This window comes from Eulemur rufifrons, chromosome 7, assembly GCF_041146395.1.
Source record: "Eulemur rufifrons isolate Redbay chromosome 7, OSU_ERuf_1, whole genome shotgun sequence".
Taxonomy (NCBI): Eukaryota; Metazoa; Chordata; class Mammalia; order Primates; family Lemuridae; genus Eulemur; species Eulemur rufifrons.
In genome coordinates, this window is record NC_090989.1 from 215,839,870 (window position 1) to 215,861,956 (window position 22,087).

A 22,087-nucleotide genomic window follows, 5' to 3' on the forward strand; every position below is an offset into this window, starting at 1 on the left:
GGCCTTGAGAAAGTGTTTGCCAACCCATCTGTGGACTGAGTACATCACAACCCCTGGAGTACTGGATTAAAAATGCCTATTCGCAGGCCAGTCAAAATTAATAGAACTGAGGAGGGCCCAAGATTCTGCATTTTCAATGAGTGCCTTTTCCCCAATGCCCCCATTGGATTCTTCTCTGCACTTAGGTAGGGAATCATCTAGAATTTTCCCCAGGGTTAGCTGATTCTCTCACGAATCAGTGTCTTTAGAATAACTAGCACCAGGATTGCAGCCCATGCAGTGCAGAAACTCCCACTGTGTAAGTGGCTACTGTCAAGGTCAGCTGTGAGTTAGAGGGCGCCAAGCGGAGTGGCCCCAAGTCCAGGCACTCTCCTCAGGGCAGGCCTCCTCGCTGCTAAGAACCGCTCCTGCTTGAAGATTGCAAAAGGAATTTTCTTAACTCACCAATTCACACTATAAGAAAGCCCTGATATGGAACCTGAGCCTCCCAGTGTTGCTGGTACGGGTCTCAAGTGTCTTTTTGAGAACAGGGCAGGTGGCTGTGCGCCTGCTCCTGGGTGAGGTTGCTTTGTATACTTCAACAGACTCTGAGGAGACAAACCTACTTCCTTATTGCTTCCCACGGCCGAAACTGTCCTGCTTGCGTACAGTCCATAAACATCCAGTCACGGATATTTATCGGGCTTCTACTTTGTGCTCCGTTTTAGGCTCCAGAGATGCCAGAGAACAAGAGAAATAGGTCCCCAGCCTTAGAGAGACAACCTGTTGGTCACATCAGTTAGGTGCACACCCTCTTCTGCCTGTTGGGCACATAGATCCTTTAGACCATATGACCAACGTCCAAAGCAGTGTCCTCATTCTCGTTCTGACATACATTTTAGTCCTGTTTACATTGTCTCCTGTAAAACTGAGCTAAAAACAGTGGCTTCTCATGATGGTTTCAGAAAACTTCAGACAACTGGAGACGGCTCTCCCCATCTGGGAAGATTTATCAGCTCTCGCTGGCTCTCTGGGAGGCAGTCTTTCTGAATTTTAGGTAAACTTTAGAACAACTGGCTTTCTGTTTTGGTGTCCTTGGTCTATCACTTGGAAAGGATTTATTTTGCTTTGGCCTCTGTTCCCTTCTGGATCCTAAAAGCAACTTTTTGTTCACTCCATGAGCCTTTCTGTCTTTAAAATTAAGTTGAAACTTTAACCTCGTATTGCTTTCTCAAATCTCAGAAAGCTTAGCATTTTAGTGTTAAGACATATTGTTGACCCCTTTTCAGTTATGTGAGTTTTCAACCCTGGGTTATTTTGTATTTGGATGAGTTTCATGGATAGAATTTCTGAAGCCTCTGGAGAGAGGTTGGGGGAAAATCTCCTCTAAGGATGAAAAGTAAAGAGGTAAATTTCATGTAAAGTGAGTGATAATTCACGTGTATTATTTTTCAAAATGTGGTTCCCAGATCACTAGTGATAGGCAAGATGTTCCTGGTTGCAATATCGCTGAAGAAAGAGTCTTATTTATTTTATTACATTTAATTTGATTAATCATGGCAAATGATACTGCTTTTTAATTATGACATTCAGGTTTCCTTTCATAACAAGCTTATTGAAATAAAAAATAAAGCTAAATATTAAATAATCATACAGGTGACATATGGGTCTGACAAAAATCACCAGGTTGATACACAAATGACTGCAGTTTGAGAAACACGATTTGACGGGGGGTCAGAAGCAAGTGTCTTGTAGGAAAGCACCCAACTCTGCAGGGCCAAAGGCACACCCCTCCCCACAGCGAGCAGGAAGGCGATGGAGGTGAGCTTTAACTTAACACAGAACACAGATTATCTGTACATGCCAACCATGGCGGTGTGGCAAGCCTTGTATGTTCAATTTACAAGTAATCGAGTGTCTACTCTGGAAAAGGCAATAACTCACATTTATGGGGTCCAGGGCAATCTGCAGCAAGAGATTGGGGAGATTATGGGAGTCTTGGACCAGAAGCGGGTTTTGTCCCCTGCTGTGAGAGGTCAGAGAGCATGAAGGCAGAGAAAGGGACATTCGGTTCTCCTTGAGTGACTCTGTTATGGCTCTGCAGAGAGTGCTGTCCCCAGCAGTTATCTGCTGATTTTATCACAGAGGACAGCTGCAGTAGGATGGTGACAAGTACCTCAAACATAGCAGGCTCTTGACGATAATGAGAGTTTAAAAGTACTTAAAACCATTGTTGGATTTTCTTTTTAAATATAAAAACAGGGAAACAAAAACGAAACGAAGAAGAACCATTTCCCTTAATTATATTTGGGACAGAATCTAGAAATGGAATTATAATTTTGTTCCTTCTCCCACTCTGTGATTTTACAGACTGGGCCCAGGATGGAAAGTCCTCTGGGCTGTAGCCCCCTCCCCATCCCATCTAAGTGAAGCCCTTGGCAATGGCACACCTTCCAATCAAAAGGCTTCCCCATCCTTGTGAACCAAAAAGCTGCCCCCAGGCAAGAGCTCCTGTTCTCTTTGTTATCCGTAGTTGTTGAGGCTGTAGAGGACCCTCTGCCAACATATTCATTTTGTGGGGGAGCAGGTGAGAAAGTCCTCACAAGGAGAGAAGAAACAAAGCAGAGTGCACCCATGCTACTCACCCTAACACACATTCTACTATGTGATTATGCAGGATGTAAAAGCTAAATCACTCATTCCCTCCCATCTGGGTCACCCAGCTCTCTGATCACCAATAATTTTCATTCATACACGCTGTTCCCTATTCCTGATACGGTCTTCCCATGCCTGCTCACCCTTGCTCTTGGCCTTGCCTCAACTCCCTGACAAGGTCAAGTCTCCACACTCTAGGTTCTCATGGTGCCATGAACTTCTCTTTGTGGCACGTGTCCCAGATGCACTTTGGGCAGACAAGGCCAAGAGCAAGGGTGAGCAGGAGTGGGGAGACCATTTCAGGATTAGGGAACAGCGTGTGCGAAGGCTGCAAGAAGGAGGTTCTGAAAGAAGCCAGTGTGGCTGGAGCACCAAGGGTGGAAGACAGAGGGTTGTGAGAAGAAGCTGGTAAAGGCATAGGACCTGCCCACACGGCCTTCCTGGTCACGCTAAGGAGTTTTGTTTTTCTTCCTGAGCAGAGTGGGAAGCCATTGAGGGTTTTGAGCTGAAGATGAGGAGAAAGCCAGAAGAGCAAGTTTGTGTTTTGAGATCAATCAGAAGGAACATGTTTTCTTTCAAGGAAGAGTCTGATCAAATCCTAAGAGTTTTATCTCAACTGGGCCCTTGCAGTGGGCCCCACTGATACGCGCAGGGCCCTGGCAAGAGTCCCCACAGAGACCCGCGTCCCTGCCAGCTTAAATGGTTGCAGGTTATAATCAGGCTAACAAACTAATATCAATATGCTCCATCCTCCTACCCTGGAAAACATGTCTCTATAACTAAAATGTAGAAAGAGATGTATATGACTATGGTTTTTATATGACTAGGAGTCGGCAAAGCATTGACGATGATTGATTTTAATTATAATTGCACAGTCTGGGTGTTCTGTTGGGCCAACAAGATGTGGATGAGTAATAAAATAAAGATATTTATAATTAACAAATCATATCCTGTTCCATAATTTTTGCCATTATAGCAAAATCACTAATTATGTTGTTCTGATTAAGATTTTCACATGATTTCTGTTCTTTTGACAGAAATACCGAGTCAATTTTTGTTTTTTTGTAACAGTTTTACTAAAATACAATTCACATGTCATCCAGTCCATCCATTTAAAGTGTACAACTTTTCTTGAGCCCTTTCACTTCTGAAATAGTTTTTCATTCATTTCAATTTGAAGAAACTTTCTGCTGCTGGTGGCATATCAACCTGAATTGTTAATAAAATTCTTAAAGTAATACTTAGATTTGGAAATGAACCATGAATAGAACATACTGTGTTCAAAACATGGTAATGGGATCTCACATCATAAATTATCTTTATCATAGAAAATATTTTTGTTCCATTGTATAAATCTCTGTCATGCATACAGCAACTTTTACTATCTTTTCAAGCAATATCTCCATCTAACATGAATGTCAAGTCTTGGCATTGTGTTTCATGTTGTGTCTGGACATCTAATCCACATTTAAGAACAACGAGAATGGTTAAATATTGTCAAGTGTTCCTTGGCTGCCCTGGGCAAGTGTTGTGAGTTTCCAGAACCTCCTGAACTACAGATTGGAGCTTGAAGAGAAGCAAATATGGAAACACTTGGCCACAACCCGGGTCCTTCATTGTGCGAGGATTGAGAGTATTCACGTGTTTTGAAAGGAAGAAATTGACCAGTTCATTAGCCCTTTTCTCTCGACCCCAAGTGTTCCCGCTGCTCAAATCCTCCCCACACCCTGAAGCAGCCCCCGTCTCTGCCATGGCCATGTGACAAACCCCTCAAATGCTCAGGGATTTCAGACACAGTTGCTAGTTTCAAGGACTCAGCACAAGGGATGTGGGGAAGCATTGCCCCGGACTCAGGACAGCTCTACCCTGCAGCCTAAAACTGCATAAACATTGGGTAGACCCTCTCCAAGGCCGTCCCATCAACCTACTCGTTGGGATATGGACTGATACTGCCAGAAGGTCCTTTCTTTGTCAGTGTGTCCCTTTGGAAATCTGCTGACTGTGTTTTTCTCTTGTTTTCTCTCCTAGGAACTGGTGAAAGTGGGAAAAGCACCTTTATCAAGCAAATGAGAATTATACATGGGTCTGGTTACAGTGATGAAGACAGAAAGGGGTTCACGAAGCTGGTTTACCAAAACATATTCACCGCCATGCAAGCCATGATCAGAGCGATGGATACCCTGAGGATACAATATGTGTGTGAGCAGAATAAGGTAAAGGGCTTGGGGGCGTCTGCCCTGTCCATGAATGTGTGTCTGCCTGCTCTCGGTAGCATATGTCTTTGAGCAAAAAGATAGACTGAGTGTTTTGGTTGGGTGCCAGAGAAGCTCTTGCGCTCAAACCCTGGGGTGAAGATAACGGAGAGGAATTTGGGGAATTTCATTAGCTCCGTGGTCTTCCTTCTGCAGGAGTTGTATCACGTGGCAGTGTGAGGCTTCCCTGTGTGTAGGGATTCAGAAGTTTGGGCAGTTATTTCGGTTGCTTATTTCAGGCACTGAGAAAAGAGGACATACATTTTCTCTTTCTAATAAGAGAGCCAGTTAATTTCTTCACTGAAGCAATAGGGACATTGGGTTTGCAATGGCTGGCTTTTCAAGAATTCCCGGTCTCAGGAAATATTTTCACTAATGTGCTGCAGACGACTCAGAGAAATCAGTGGACTTTGTTTGTTTACGTTGGGAGCTAGCCCTTCTTGGGAACTAAGTGATAACCATGAGAGCGACGCTTATGTCCCAGCTAGCAATGTGCTCTCGTAAGGTGATGCTGTCAAGCTGGCACTGGCTTTCCTGTCACCACCAGGTATTTAGAACACAAATCTGTTTAAAACTGGAAGAAAATAATGAGGCAGAAGGTGGGAAGAGGAGGAAAATAAAATATAATATGTGTACTGCAATGCAAAAACATATGAAAGTAATACCATATCTGAACTCATTAAGAATCTAGATTAGAGGCTGGGCACCGTGGCTCATGCCTGTAATCCTAGCACTCTGAGAGGCTGAGGCGGGAGGATTGATCGAGGTCAGGAGTTCAAGACCAGCCTGAGTAAGAGTGAGACCCCGTCTCTACTAAAAAATAGAAAGAAATTAGCTGGACAGCTAAAAATACACACACACACACACACACACACACATATATATATATATATATAAATTAGCCAGGCATGGTGGTGTATGCCTGTAGTCCCAGCTGCTTGGGAGGCTGAGGCAGTAGGATTGCTTGAGCCCAGGAGTTTGAGGTTGCTGTGAGCTAGGGTGATGCCACGGCACTCTAGCCCCGGCAACAGAGTGAGACTCTGTCTCAAAAAAAAAAAAAAAAAAAAAAAAAAAAGAATCTAGATTAGAAATAAGAGTTTATTTAAAATAATCAGTACCAAGTTACAGCATGACACAGAGAAAAATTCTATGTCAAATGGGTCTCTTGTGGATCTATTTAAAAAGAATTTAGCTACTAAAATGCCAGAGTTACATGGATTTCAGTAATAGGCCCCCAAGGACAACTTGATATCATGAACTTGTGGCACCTGTACTCATATATATTTTCTATATATGATAGACAAAGAGTTTCAAAGCAATCAAACAATTTAAAGTTTATACTTCTCAGTGACTCAATTACATTGAAAAACATGCGCCAAATTTTCAACTTACCTTTGCATTATCTCTGCAACTTCACGTCTTTCCCATCCCTTCCTTGCTGTCTTGAAGAAATGAAGGAACTTTTCTTGCCTACCGTTTCAACCTTCAATGGTGTCATGCTGAAAATGCTGGGGGTGGATTAGCCTATGGTATATCTGGTGCCAAGTAACACGAGAGGTGTACACTGAGCCACTGGGAGAGTCTACAAGTGACTGTGATTTCTTTACATATTGCTTTTGAGTACATGAAATATCTTTTTTGAAAGTGTATGGTTCTTTTTTCCTTACCGTATACAACGTATTCTAAAAATGAGCCTTTCTGTGGCGATTTAAGATTATTTCAGAGAAGAGGCATGGCTGGAAACTTCCTTGTGGTGATTTCAGTTAATCTGTTTTCCCCTGTTGTAAAATGTATTTTCTTTACCAATCAGAGTGAGGTGACTGGACGCAGCTTGGAATTCAGGGATGGATTTGTAAACAGATCTATTTGGAAGGAAAGGCTCGAGAGTAAGCCACTTCTGCTTACTTTGGCAGCATGTGTTTGCAAAACCTAATCAGGCTTAGTAATCAAGGCCTCTGGGTTTTTGCTTTTGTTTTGTTTTCCCTCACGGCCTTCTAGAGGTACTCAGTTTATATGTTAACAAAATGGTTTTATGGGATTGGACATGTACCACTTTCTTCTTTCCCCTTGATGTTCTTGTTCATAGGCCACTTCCACTTGCCCACTAATCTGCACTAGTTTGCTAGGGCTGCTGTAACAAATACCTCAAATTGGGGGGCTTAAAGCAGAAATTTATTTTTTTCACAGTTCTGGATGTGGAAAGTCCCAAATCAAGGTTGATTGGTTCCAGCTGAAGGCTCTGAGGTCTCTGATCCCTGCTTCTCCCCCAGCTTCTGGTTGCTGGAAATCCTTGGCATCCATTGGTTTGTAGACACCTCACTCCAGCCTCTGTGTTTGTGTCCAGATTTCCTTCTTATAAGGACACTAGTGGGCTAGGGCCCACCCTTATCCACTATTCAACCAGTGTAGTCTGTCCTCGGGCTCCCCAAGATTCACGTCCATCCCACATGCAAAATACAATCACTCCATTCCACATCCCGAAAAGTCTTAAGCCATTATAGCATCAACTCTAAGACCCAAATCTAATCTAAATATCAACTCAAAAGGTCCCAAATCTCATTATCTAAGTCAGATATGGGTGAGACTCTGCATGTGGACCATCCTGGGGCAAGGTTTCTATCCATCCATGAACTGCGAAACTAGAAAACGTGTTGATTGTCCCTCCTGTCTCCTCATTTGCTGTGTCTGGCTCCATTCTCAATGCCTGCTTTCTTTCTACTTCAAGTATCTAGATTCGTGTTCCATACATTTTCTCTTATCCTTCAAACAGATGCCTGGAATGAACCACATGCTGAAATGGCTTAAGGAGAGACAGAAAATTGAGTGGAAAGAACACAGGGTTGGCTCCCAAATTTGGGATCTGCTTATGGCTCCCCTGTGGCTCTATGGCAGGGGTCAGCAAACTTTTCTATAAGGGGCCAGAGAGTAAATATCTTTGGCTTTGTGGGCTATATGGTCTCTGTCACAATGACTCAGCTGTGCTGTCCCAACAGAAAGTAGCCATAGGTAATAGCTAATGTGTGGCTCAATTGTAAACTCTATTCACAAAATGTAAAAGCTATTCTCAACTCATGAGCCATACAGAAATCCACTCAGGCCATGGGCAGATTTAGACTATGGGCTGTAGTTTGCCAGCCCTGGTCTTAGAAGAAGTCTCTTCTCTGCTTTTCCATTTCCTCATCTGTTAAATGCAGACAACACATAAGGCAACATGAGCAAAAGGAAGTGCTTTGCAAATTAAATGGCACTCCAGAAATATAATGTTATTATTGGGGCAAGTTCAAAAATCAGAAATGGACTCATGGTTTTTTCTATTATTTATTTAGGTCATTTTATCCATTCCTTCTATATTATTTTCCTGTGTGCCATTATTGTTTCTAATAATTTTGTCTGTGGGCTAGTTTTAATTCCAAACGTGAAACTGTAACAAAGTACCGTGCTTAGGTCATAAAATAATAAAATGATTAGTGGACATTTTCCAGTAGTATTCAATAATTGGTTTAGGAAGCACGCTATATATTATCTTCTTTACAAAGTATTGCATAACTTGAAATAATTGACTAGTTAGGACGGGGATAAACAAAACTTTAATTAGGTTTTATTTCTGCCGTGGTGCACTCTCTCCTTCACTTCTTATTGCTGAGTATTTATTTCCATTATCTGTGTTGGTTTTTTCTTTTCTCTTTTTTTTTTTTAAAGAGCTGGGAACACTTTCTTTAAAGTATGTAGAAGAGAATTAGAAGTTGCTTTAGAGGGTTTTATTTCAAATGTTAGTGAGATCATTGCTCAGCTAAGTGGTTGAAAATCTTTGTCTATTACTTGACAGCCTGCTTATTAAAGGAAATTTATCAGAAACTTAGTTCAGCATTTGGTTTTTAACCAACATGTTTTTTCAATTAAGATACAGCCTTGAAGATTATTTTCTTATACCTTGCCTGCTTATTTTTTTTAAAGAGATGATTCATATGTATTTGCTCACTCTGTTGATAAGCCTTAATTTTTATGAATGTCTCTCAGGAGTGTTTTATGAGCACATATTAGAATTTATGACTTCTTGAATAAATATTACAAAGGCATTTGTTCAGCGGCAGAGCTCCTCAGTCTGAGTTAGCTTATAACTCATGTTTACTCAAGATGATTTCACGGAAGCCAGTAGAGGTTCATATTTTTAGCCATTTGTAGCGTCTTGAACTTGAGAAACTCTCATTCTAGGCCTGTCCTGCAGTGAAGGAAACATTCTGAACCCTTTAAATGTTCCACAGAATCTGCTTGGATTATGTAGATATAGAATTTCCCAAGGGCAAAGGGCAGCCTCGCCTGACTTCTCAAATGCATTTCAGTTCTGTATTCAGTGATCTCTAGAAAGAAGGAGGTCTGCGGGCTCTTCACAGCTGCCCACAGCCTCTTCCCTGCCCTTCTGCTTATAGGGGTGCTTAACTACACTGGGCTCATGTCATATTTGCATGCAACTTAAATTTAACTGTACGAGCTCATCATGACAAAAACAAAAGCAAATTTTAAAAAAAGAAGAATTAATAATTAAATGGTAAGAAGATTATTTTGCTTGCCATTCCATTCTGAGTACTTAACTTAGAAGACAATGTTTCTAGAAGTGTGAGGTCTGAATTTCCTTTCAGAAAGCATCTCACTCTTCCATTAGAAGCTTTTGCCGAATTCAAAGTCCCAGTTGGGACTATGGACTTGGGCCATCCAGCCCACTGTTAGTCTTTTTTTTTTTTTTTTTTTTTGAGACAGAGTCTGGCTCTCTTGCCCAAGCTAGAGTGCCGTGGCGTCAGCCTAGCTCACAGCAACCTCAAACTCCCGGGCCCAAGCAATCCTTCTGCCTCAGCCTCCCGAGTAGCTGGGACTACAGGCATGCGCCACCATGCCTGGCTAACTTTTTTCTATATATTTTCAATTGTCCGGCTAATTTCTTTCTATTTTTTAGTAGAGACGGGGGTCTCGCTCTTGCTCAGGCTGGTCTCGAACTCCTGACCTCCAGTGATCCTCCCGCCTTGGCCTCCCAGAGTGCTAGGATTACAGGCCTGAGCCACCACACCAGGCCCCACTGTTAGTCTTGAAAGGCTGAATGTTTTGAGTTGCACTGACTCACAAAGCCTCTACTAGTTCTGTTTGAAGTTCTGCAGGTCCCACATTTGGATGCAAGGATGCTTTCTCCTTCAGTAACTGTGAGCTCCTCCGCTCCTGGCTGCTGGATTTATCAGACACTAGAACATCCCAGGCAATGGTTCTCCATCTTGGCTGCCTGTTGGAATCACCAGGGGACTTTTATGCTGAGGCCCAGGGTCCCACCCCCAGAGATCCAGAGTGAATGCTCTGGAATGCAGCCTGAGCACTTGGATTAAGGAGATTCTAATTCGGCAGCCAAGGTTGAGAACCACTGAGATATATGTGTCTTAACATTATTTAGTTGTGTTCAATTCGGATTCTGCTTTCCTACCAACTTTTCCATAGCAGGCAGGGGCACTTATGGTAATCTTTTCCATGGAATGGCCTAATTAGTCTCCACCCAAAGGTAAATCAAGTGGGCACCATTGAGTACATTTGTGTTGTTCAGCCACGTTGGGCCGTCTTGGTTAGACTAGGTGATGGTAGCCTTGACAGCATCTCCAGGTGGCATCTTGGAATCACGGAGTCTGTGTTTGTTTCCTTTGAGTCTCCCAGGGCCCCAGCACAGCTTCACGCCCAGCACTTCCAGCAATGGGGTGGGGAGTGGAGGAAGGAGCTGCATCTCATTCTCTTGAAGTCCCATCAGTGGCGCCTTCTCACCCTTCTTTTCCTACTGTTGCTACACGGAAATTATAACTTCTTTTTGATCATTAAAACAATCAGGGATGTAGGTTTTGCTGATAACAGGCTCAAGGTGTAGGTTTTGTTTATAATAAAAATACCATGTGACTTTGTGAGAAAATAGAGACATTAAATTAGGAAATTAAGTAGTTACATATTTTTACTCATCATTGATAAATATTTTTAGGTATGGAGAGGGTAATTTATCAGGCAGAAAACATAACCATCACACATCTAAGTTCACGTTTAAGCAATAAAATCTGGCATTTATGGGGCAGGATCATAGCAGAGTACATTTTTAACACCAAAAGCCCTTTGATAATGTCTCACATCTATGCATGTATAATTCCTCTGGCTTAACTTCTCATTCCCAGAAAGTAGAAGGCTGAATTTCCAGGAGAGTTTGTTAAAGACTCATATGAGGAAATCAGACACAGTTAAGTAAAAAAGGTCAATTTATGTCACTTTTTTATAGAAGAGTTTCTCAGGGCTTGGAGTATTTTAAAACTCTCTTATTTTCTAATTTTTAAAACATCTGTCTAAATATATTTTTCAGTCCCACTTCCTCATTCAGTTTGAAAGTCATTTCTGCATGAAACTTTGGGAACAGTGAGACCAATCTTCCAACTTTGGCTGTGGCCCAGGGTTCTGGTTCTCTGGAAAATGTTAAACTTAGGCTCCTGATTCCCATGTCCTATTGAATATTAAAAATTGCATAGGGCTAGGCACAGTGGCTCACACCTGCAATCCCAGTACTTTGGGAGGCCAAGGCAGGAGGAAATCTTGAAGCCAGGAGTTCAAGACCAGCCTGGGCAACATTGAGAGACCCCATCTCTACAAAAAATTTATAAATTAGCCAGGTGTGGTGGCCCACGCCTATAGTCCCAGCTACTTGGGAGGCTGAGGTGGGAGGATTGCTTAAGCCCTGGAGATTGAGGCTGTAATGAGCTGTGATTGGGCCAATGCACTCCAGCCTGGGCCACAGAGCAAGACCCTATCTCTAAAAATAAGTAAATAAATAAATTAATAATTCATGGTACATTTTTCTCCTTACCAAGTAGTTGGAGTTTTATCTAGTATAACAACAACAACAACAACAACAACAACAGATTGTCCACCAAAATCCTGGGCAAGAGCTTTTCCATCTATCCCAATAGTTCTCTGATTAATCAATGTTTCCTTTGGTGTGAAAATTGCTATAATCAGAGCTTGAAATGTTAGAGTCTGGAAAATGGGAAAGAATAGGGTGGGAAGGAAGTGGTTTTCTCTTTAATCACCATCACAACTAAATCTGACCACCCACTACCCTTTAAGCCTGAATTGGGAAATGAGGATGTTCTGGGGCCGATGATGAGTAATAACATTGATTTGACCATTGAAATATTAATTTCCTCCCTTACCTCAAAACTGAGATGTGAATGAACCTACCACATCCAAAGAAATGCTTTTAAAAACCTGGTGAAAAGGGGAAATCTCACAAAGTTACAAACAATCCAGAAACTAGCACGACCATCAGTCTATTTGATCATCTATCTATTCATCCATTCATCCATCCATCCATCCATTCAGCCAACATATGTGAAATATTTGTCCTGAGTCTTTTAAATTGCATCCAACTTCATTGCTGTCCTAAAAAGGGGAACATGTAAAACACCCTCAACAATTCAAAACTATTTAAAGAACATTAGACTCATCATCAGTGATGCTAGTAAGATTCTTGTTAGATCCAAAACCCTCCACAATTTGCTTCCTCCTCGGGCAGAGCTGTGTTGTCATACTCCGGTGGTAGGGAGGCAAGAGATGTGTGGCAAGGGCTTGCTCCTCCCAGAACTGCCTTCTCTGATCAATGATTGCCATAAACATGTGCCAAGAGGTAAATTGCCCCCTTGGGACTGTTTTGGAGTCTTGCCGAGGGATTCAGGTGTTCATCTGGTGTTATTGAATTTAGAGACAGATTTTCTCATTAACTGGTTAATAAGCTCTGCAATATTATCCTATGCAAATATTCTAGAAAGCATCCCCTGTATGTTAAAAAGCTTTTTTTTATGGTGGTGGTGGGGGAGGGGGAGGTGTTTCAAATGGAATGCAGTAACTAATCCGATGTAATCAAATTGTTAAAAGTTTTTTTTTTTAAAACCAGTAAACGTACCTTTAGAGTAAAAATCATATTCATTAGAAGCCAGAACTGTTTACTTTTTTCACTGACATTTCTTTTTAGAAGCTAAAATGTTTTCAGGGAGCTTTGTGACATTGTATCTTGTGTACTTTATTTTGATTTCTGACACTTAAACTCTTGTCAGGTTTAATTAATGATTTAGACGACTGTAAAACAGCTTTCACGTTTAACTATTGCTTTGTATTTTCCCTCAATCAAATTTTAAAATACTTTGGCTCTTTCTGTCTTTCTCTTAAAATATTTTATATTAGACATAAAGATATAGGCTCATTTGTTGAACTTGGCCATTTATAGGATCTGGTTAGGAAGTTATTTGTCTCTGTATGTGAGTGTAGGAATCGCTAAGGATAGGAAGATGACTGGTTTGCTAAACTTTCTTTAAAAAAAAAAAACACCTTCTAATCATTTGAATAGTTAAGATGGGGTTAATTGCAAAAAGGCTAAGGATGATAGGAATAACTGTGTATTTTAGGTGCCTCAAGGTTGGTGCCCTTCCATTCAGCCTGGAGGCAGTGAAGTGGTTGAAGGCTGGCGTGTGGGAAGACCATGTGGTTGACCAGTGGCCGCCAGTCCCCCGCAAGGCTCTGAACTCCTGGCCCTCCTCCTGTTGTGTCTCTGCTCGGTGTTGACCTGGAATGTCTTCCCTGTTGAGGTGGATGGAGGCTTCCCTTAGCTTTGGGGTTTTATCACCATGATCATCATGATTTGGATTTACTGATAGGAGGAGCCCTCCACAATGTCAGTGATTACCCCAAGCAAGAAAGTCTTTCTTCTCAAGGTCAAATTAGCTCTCGGTGTGCTAGAATGGGACAACCTCTGGCATGAAACTGAATTCCTGCCCTGTCATTTATTTCCTCAGCAGTCTTGGACAGATCACCAAAGCTCTCAGTGTTTTTCCTTCCTTCCTCCACTGAGGGCTGTGTTGGTTCCTGGTGAAATTATAACATTTAAACATATGGGTAACCTACTTTGAGGAGCAAAAAATCATATTCTGCTGTGTCCTAAACAGGCTACTTTTTTCAGCGAAGTTTCCTAGTTAATAAGACACTGCATCAAATACAATGTTATATATACTGTATATCATTGTTGGCTGTTTTACTTCATATAATCCAGGTGTTCTTTACAGACACATTTTTAAAAAGTACTGGGATAAGAACCAGAAAGACACGTACACCAGATTTGCAGTGAAGAATCCGTTTTCTACAATGTGTATGGCTTGCAGGTGCATCCTCACCCTCTTCCTGTGCATAATACCTCGTTTCAAGTTCTTAATACCCCTTTTTGAACGAATGAATGAGCCCCTTCCTGCAGACACGGGCGTCTGTATCTCCTGTAGCTCCTACACGTCTCCGCACCAGCAGAACAAGCACCTGTGGGCAGGAAGGTCTTCGCAGGGAGCTCAGGTCAGAATGGCAGGAAGATGAGGCAGAATTCATGTGATGTCTTTCAGATTGCTTGATTGCTTTTAAATTTGGGGATGACAAAGTTAAAGGATTAGAGAAAGGATCTTCCCTAACCAATGATGCTACTTCTGTGACTTCTCCACTTCCTCACTGAAGGAGAAAGGTCCAGGCTGCACCAGGCACTTGGCTGCCGCCGGCTGTTCACACATCTGAGTCTACCCAGACAACAGGCCTTGTGTTAGGGGAAGCCAAGAGGCCTTTGCATCATGCTCCTTCCTTTCCCATCTATAAGAGATAAATTGTCATTACTGTCATGAGAGTGATTTCTTTTTATGTTTTACATTTGGCCAGAGATGACCCTCATCACTGTCAGTGAAGGTGTGACTTGATGTCCTTCCTAACCCCCGTGCAAGGTCAAGACCTCCCTTAATTTGATTATGAAAATCCATCTGTGACAGTTTTGCTTCCCTGCCTCCAGGTGGGTCTTTATTTCTGCCACTAGATGTTGACATGAATGGCTGCCAGTGCCAAATAGTAATTTCCACCTACGAAACTTAGAGATAAAAACCCAACCCGTAGCAATACTAGTCACTTGGTAAATATTTGTTTTATGAATTAAATGAATGGCACAAGCTAAGAGTGCTTTCTAAAGTTTGAGCCCAAGGGGAGATAAAATGAACAACCAGTCTAGTATCACAGAGGTTCATGGATTCAATGGTCTCCCTCTTCCACTTGAAGAGGAGATCCCTGAGTGGGCGAAGGCCCCTAAGTCCTCCCTCTGCTCCCAGGTCATGCACCACATGCCTTTATCAGTGCTCGTCTCTTCCTGCGGTGTGAAGCTCCGTTCCATGGCCGACTCTCCCAGCTCACCTGAGTTCCTCAAGAGCAATGCTGTACTCATCTCTGTTCGCTCCAGCTTTCAGACAAAGGTGATGTAAAAATACGTATATACATGCATACTTTTTCCAATTCCAGATAGACAGCATCAGAAATCTCAAGTTGTTACATCATAGTTTTGGCATTTTAAGGGGGTAAAAAAAAGAAACCCACCCAATACCACAGACCAACAGGGCCTTTTTGCAAACATCATGGCCGTTGGCAGCAGCATGGGCCCTGCTCTGTGGCTTGCTCATTCAGCTCCAAACACGGAGACCTGCTTTCTTTTGGTCCCAGGATTCACAATGCTCCTTCGAGCCCGGGATTGTTGCACATCCTCTTCTCTCTGCTTCCTTCTCTCTTGGCCTGGCCGAGTCTTTCTCATTCTCCACTAGAACACAAGATCCCTGAAGACCAAGGACCATGCGTGCTTTTATGCATGTTCGTAGCTCCAGTGCCCAGTGTGGTTGCAGGCCAGTTGCCCAAAAGCCTTTCCACTGAAGAACCAATTTCTGGGACAAAGGAATCTAATTTTTTTTGTGAGCCCATGCAGGTGACCTTAGGCCACATTCTGGCCTCTCCTGAACTTGTCTCTGACAGTGTCCAGCTTTGTCTCCTCTCCCTGTTGGATTGTGGTTTCCTGTTTATCTCGTGCCTCCCTGTTGGGTTGTGTCCTCCGTCTGTAGAAACATCCTGACACCAATTCCCTTTGCACTTGGAACTAGCTAACTTCATTTCTTCATCTTCACGAAGCCATCTGACATCATAGAAGACTTTCTTTGACAGCCCCCTCCTTCCAGCCTCCCTTGGGTTGGGTTATCTTTCCAGCATACCTGTAATCCCTGGCATTTACCATATTTTATTATAATTCTTTATTTAAGCATCTCTCCCACTTTAGACTAAGTTCTTTAAGGAGGTCTTGTTCATCTCTGCATCCCTTCGGGCTCAATAAATGTTTGTGAAGTGACATTAAAACCCTGTGTGAGGATAATGTCATAAACCCAAAGCTATCAAGGGCTTTGCCCAGGCAGTGATACCTACAATCTCAGAGGATGGCCCAGCTGTTCTCCCATGTGATACAACTTGTCCTCCTTGAATCTGGGACTGTGATATTGGGCAAAAAGCAATAGGAGCTCCCCATGGCCATGTTTTTATTTTTCCAAAAAATATTTGGCAATTGGAAATATTGCTTTCGAATTACAGGATAACCACGAAAACTTGCATGGTCTTAGGGCTCTAAATCCAGTGTGGGAAGCTTGGGATTGGCCATACTTGGCTCTTGGGACGTGTTTGGTGCACTGCAAAGGTACTCTGCCTGTGAAAGTTAAGTCTGTGATAGTGACTCAAGCTGTGTCACCAGGCAGCTGTTTGGGAATCCCACGGGGCCAAAAAATGGTGCTGAAGGGAACAACGGCTTGTTTATGCGATGGAAGAGAGAATCAATAGATAATACCCTCCTCACCAATCAAATTCTAAGGTAATCGAGAAATAAGACCAAGAAGGAAGGCATAAGGGGACCAAAATATATTGTAGTGGTTAGTGCTGAAGCTTAGAGAGTGTGTTCCACAACTGGAGTCAGAACTTCCCAGTCCCGAACCCGGAATGTGATAGATTTACCCACCAGGTCACCATTTGCCCTAGAAGCCTCTCCCAGGGGGCAGCATAGAGGAACATAGGAAAGAGGAACAGAAGAGGGGAAGGAGCAGTGGCCAGGAGTGATACTCAATTGACACGCTTCCACATGGACAGTACTGTGTCCTGTGTCACAGACCGATCACAGGCTGTCTCTTCCAGTGCTTAGTGAGCTCCCTGAGGGTGGGGACTATATATACTTCTGGACACTACGACGAGTGTGAATCCATGGTAGGCACTCTATACCAGTCTTTTTATTGAATATATATCATTTTATCTTAAGCAATTCTTCAGTGTGGGTACTATAGAGATATGGACACTGAGGTCTATGGAGGTTAAATCACTCCCAAGATCACACAGGTATCACATGTCAGAGCTGGAAACTGAGCCCAGGTGGCCTGCCATCCCGGGCAGAGTGGCCAACCACTGCGCTTCGTGCCTCTCAATGGGCCATTCAAGGCCACATGCAGTGCTAGGTCATCACTTAACTGTCTGATTATGGAATCTGTAAGTGAGGTGGACGGAGGGTTCTCTGTCTCAAAATCTCTATTCCTGGACATTTTCGTGAATTCCTTTCTCCCTGGCTGGGGGCCAACTGGCTTACGCAATTATCAGTATTATCTCTAGCAATATTGCTACAAAGCGGTCACGGCATCAAAGAAACCAGAGAAATCTCAGGATTAGGGCATCCATTTGATGAAGTCTGAGGATGGAGGAGGTTTCAGTTGAGTGAATTTGAAATGACTGCATGGAGAGTTAAAAAAAATTTTTTTTATTTCCCTGGAAGAGAGAAGTAAACAAGTCAGAGATTCTTTCAAATCTCTTCTGCTAATTGAAACAATCAAAACATGACAATGACCTTGGAACCAGTGCAAGTAAAAACTCAAATAAAACTTGAAGAGCATAGTCTGATGGTCTGAATGGGACTCCTTTTAGCTGGAGTGTATTCAAATGCTTACATTTTTCAAAAGAATGAGGTAAAACTGTATATATTGTAACTAACAGATTATCAAAATATAGCGGGCATGGGAAAAGTAAAGTGTAAAAAGAAGCGTATGTGAGAATACAGTGAGATCCTTTGAAAACAGAAAAGAATTCATAAATAGCTACATACTTGTATGTTACTTTTTCAAGAAATAACAAGAAACTGTAAAACTGGCTACTTTTGGGGGACAGGGCCTCAGGAGAGGATGGGGAGGAATAATTTCACAGTTACTTTTTCTGTTATCCCCAATTTATTTTGAAAATGTGAATAGAGGTTATCTCAGCAGAGTGATATCAGTCATCTTGGTTTTCTTCTTTTTACTTCTCTGTATTAAAAAATACAAGCTAAATGCCCATGCCCACTTGAGATTCTGCCTGGATTATGTTACAAGGTTTGACTTCCTTCACCCCTAATCTGTTCAGACTCCTAGACCTGCTCATGAGTTTGGTTTAACTCAGATGGAAAACACGCCGGAGGAGGAAGGAAGAGGGATGCATACGTCACCTCTCCCAAAGGCACACACACACGTTGCACCTCCGTCTTCCCTGTCTCAGTGAAGGGTGGCTCCTCATCGCAGAGCCTTTAAATCTCAGGAGAGCTGCAGATTAGGACCCACATGGGGCACAGGTGTCCTCTGTTTTCTGTGCAACTTTAGGAACCCTTTGACACTCTTGAGGTCTAAGAGTAAGGTCTGTTCCAGGGAGCAAAGCAGGAATTGGAATTGTGCTTTTTTGGCTAATTAGCTGGCTAGCGGGGGCAAGTGTCCGGCCCTCTCTGAACCTGCTTCTTCATTTGTAAAATGAAGGAACTGAACTCAATGATCTTTAATTTCCAAAGGATGGAGGGAAGGGAGGACCTCAGTTCTTAGAATAGGAGGATAATAAAATGGGGACATTCTGGAATTTCGTAAGATTATGGTCAGTTTGGGAAGATTCTTTTAACCTCTACTCCTTTCTGCATTCAAAAAAATAATAATAACCTTTTTTCTTTTCTTTTTTTTGAGATAAGAAAATATGTGGTACCATGTATTCTTGGAACCTGAGATCCAACTCTATTGGGCAACTCTAATATGGAGGGAATTTGTCCCCTCCCTCACCCAGTTAGCTCTGAGAGCATCCCCTTCCCCCACCCCAAGAGCTGGGCTGCTTCATCACTTATCACATCATCTTAGAATCATAAAACATCTCCAGGCAAGAGGCCTCTTCACTCCTCTCCCCCTACTCTGCGTGGATCCTTTCCAAAGTAACTCCCTACACATCTGCTCCCAGAGCGCCCTCCTAATTATATCCTAGGGGCCTGATATAGAAAGGGCCAAAGGGAACATTCCCTCTCAGTCTCCCAGGCAGTCCCAGGGGCATCTCAGGTCTTGGGATGGAGGCTTGCTCCTTGGAGAGATGCCCAGAAGCCACTAACTGGGAACCAAACCTAACGGCAGCAGTACCCATCTGAGTGCAGCATGCTTTGCCATAACGGACCATGGGATGTTCCCAGCATGTTTGGGCTCATCTGTTTAAATGTGATTAGAGATTCTTGGTTCATATTGAAATAGAGTGCTCATTCCATCTAAAGTTCTGTGAAATCCTGAAGGGTTACCTTAATAAGAATATATTCTAAGGGAGATGCATCCTGAATCCCCCTCAGGAAGTGTGATTATGGAGTCATAGAATTTCAGAGTTTGAAAGGGCCCTCAGGTATCTTCCAGGTCAACCCAGATCTTTTCATGGTTCAGATCACTGAAGTCCGAAGAATGTAAGCCATGTGCCCAAGGCAAGTTAAGAGGAAAACCGAGGAATCTCAGTGAAGTTCTGTTCCATGTCTTCAGGAATTTTAAAGTGATGTTCTGAGGTTTTTTACATCAGCTTGTCAGGAGTTAAGCTTCTCCAGAGAACCCTGACTGATGAAAGTGGGAATGTAAAATGATACAGCCACATTGGAAAGCAGCCTGGTAGTTACTCGCAGGGTTAAATATCAAGTTCCATGTGACCCAGCAATTCCTCTCCTCGGTATGTGGTCATGTGCCACACAATGACATTTTGGTCAATGACAGACCATATATTCAACAGTGGTCCCATAAGTTTATAAGCTTCAGTGGTGCAAACCTATAGTCCCAGCTACTTGGAAGGCTGAGGTAGGAGGATCTCTTGAGCCCGGGAGTTCAAAACCAGCCTAGACTGGACAGCATACTGAGATACCATCTCTAAAAAAAAAAAAAGAGAAAAGAAAAGGATAAGCCAAAAAATTCCTATCACCTAGTGACATCACAGCCATCTTAATATCATAGTGCAAGGCATTACTCATGTAATTGTGGTGACTCTGGTATAGACAAGACTACTGCACTGCCAGTCAGATTAAAGTCAAGCATATACAATTGTGTGTAGTACACAATACTTGATAATGATAATACATGATTAAGTTACTGGTTTATGTATTTACTGCACTATTTATCGTTATTTTAGAATGTACTCCTTCTACTCATAAAAACAAAATAACTGTAAAACAGCCTCAGAAAGGGGGTTCAGAAGGTTCCAGAAGAAGGTGTTGCTATCATAGGAGATGGCAGCTCCCTGCATGTTATTGCCCCTGAAGACCCTCCAGCAGGACAACATGTGGAGGTGGAAGATGGTGATACTGATGATCCTCACCTTGTAAAGGCTTAGGCTAATGGGTGTGCTTGGGTCTTGGTTTTTAACAACAAAGTTAAAAATGTTTAAAAAATTTTTTTAAATAGAAAAAAGCTAATAGAAAACAATATAAAGAAAGTATTTTTATACAGCTGTGTAGTATGTTTGTGTTCGAAGCTAAGTGTTATTACAAAGAAGCAAAAAAATCTTTAAAAATTTAAAAGTTTATAAAGTCAAAAAGTTAACAGTAAGCTAAGGTTAATTTCTTATTGAAGAAAGGAAAAATTTTTAATGAATTTAGTGTAGCCCAAGTGTACAGTGTTTATAAAGTCTACAGCACTGTCTTAGGCCTTCACATTCACTCCCCACTCACTCACTGACTCACCCAGAGCAACTTCCAGTCCTGCAAGCTCCATTCATGGTAAGTGCCCTATACAGGTGTAACATTCTTTATCTTTTATACTGTATTTTTACTGTACTTTTGCATATTTTGATATGTTTAGATACACAAATACTATTGTGTTACAATTGCTTACAGTATTTGGTACAGTCACATGTTGTATAAGTTTGTAGCCTGGGAGCAATAGGCTATATACCATATGGCCTAGGTGTGTAGTAGGCCGTACCGTCCCGGCTGTATAATACACTCTATGATGTTTGCACAAAAACAAAATTGCCTAACCACACACTTCTCAGAACATGTCCCCTGTGTGAAGCAGTGCGTACCTACACAACTGTATACCCAAGAGAACTGAAGACACGTTCACACAAAACCCCGTAAATGAATATTCATGGAAGCATTGTTCGTAATAACCAAAAAATGGAAGCAACCCAAATGTCCACCAACTGATAAATTGATATATAAAGTGTGGTATGTCCATATACTGGAATATTATTCAATAATCAAAAGTGCTGACACATGCATGAACCTTGAAAGCATTATGTTAACTGAAAGAAGCCAGTCACAAAAGACCAAATATTCAAATAGGCAAATTTAAAGAGACAGAAAGGAGATTGGTAATGGTCTAGTGCTAGGGAGCTGGGAGGAGATGGGGAGTGACTGCTAGTAGGTACATGGTTTCTTTTTGGGGTATTCTAAAAATTATTGTGATGATTACACAGCTCTGAGAATATACTAAAAATCATTGAATTGTGCAGTTTAAATTATAAACAGTATGTGAATGCAAAGTGAATTTTATCTTGATAAAACTATCGTTAAAAAATAAAGACAACTACCTGGTGATGTGTCCTTCCCACTGGGCACCTTAAGAGGCACTTAAAACCAGTTTGTGCCACTATTGTTGATGATGAGTTTTGATCACTTGGATAATGTGATTTCCTCCAGATCTTGCCATCGTAAAAGTTCCTTTGCCTTGTGATTTATAAGTAATATGAAAGGTGACATATGCTACTCTGTGGATATCCCATTTCCACCCATTAGCATCCACTTATGGTCCTTGCCATCAAGATCTATTACATAGATGGATGTAAAATAGTGTTATCTTTTTCATGTCCCAAGATGAGAAAAAGTAGTGTTTTTTAACAGTCTGATTTTTTACACTTACTAGCGGGCAATTTTCTAGAGAATACATATTCTTTCTCCATCTTTTTAGAAAAACTCACTAGATCTCAAGAAATTAAACATAGAATTACCACTTCTGGATATATACCCAAAAGAATTTGGAAGCAGGGACTCA

The 22,087-nt window shown here is 42.0% G+C and overlaps 1 protein-coding gene across 1 annotated transcript in view; it reads left to right on the forward strand.

The window, feature by feature from the left end:
* Positions 1 to 22,087, forward strand: part of GNA14 (G protein subunit alpha 14) — a 186,196-nt gene that overhangs the window by 100,818 nt on the left and 63,291 nt on the right. The window contains exon 2 of the mRNA XM_069474098.1: positions 4,663 to 4,847. Coding sequence (XP_069330199.1) covers positions 4,663 to 4,847 — 185 coding nt within the window. The remainder of the gene's footprint in view (positions 1 to 4,662; positions 4,848 to 22,087) is intronic.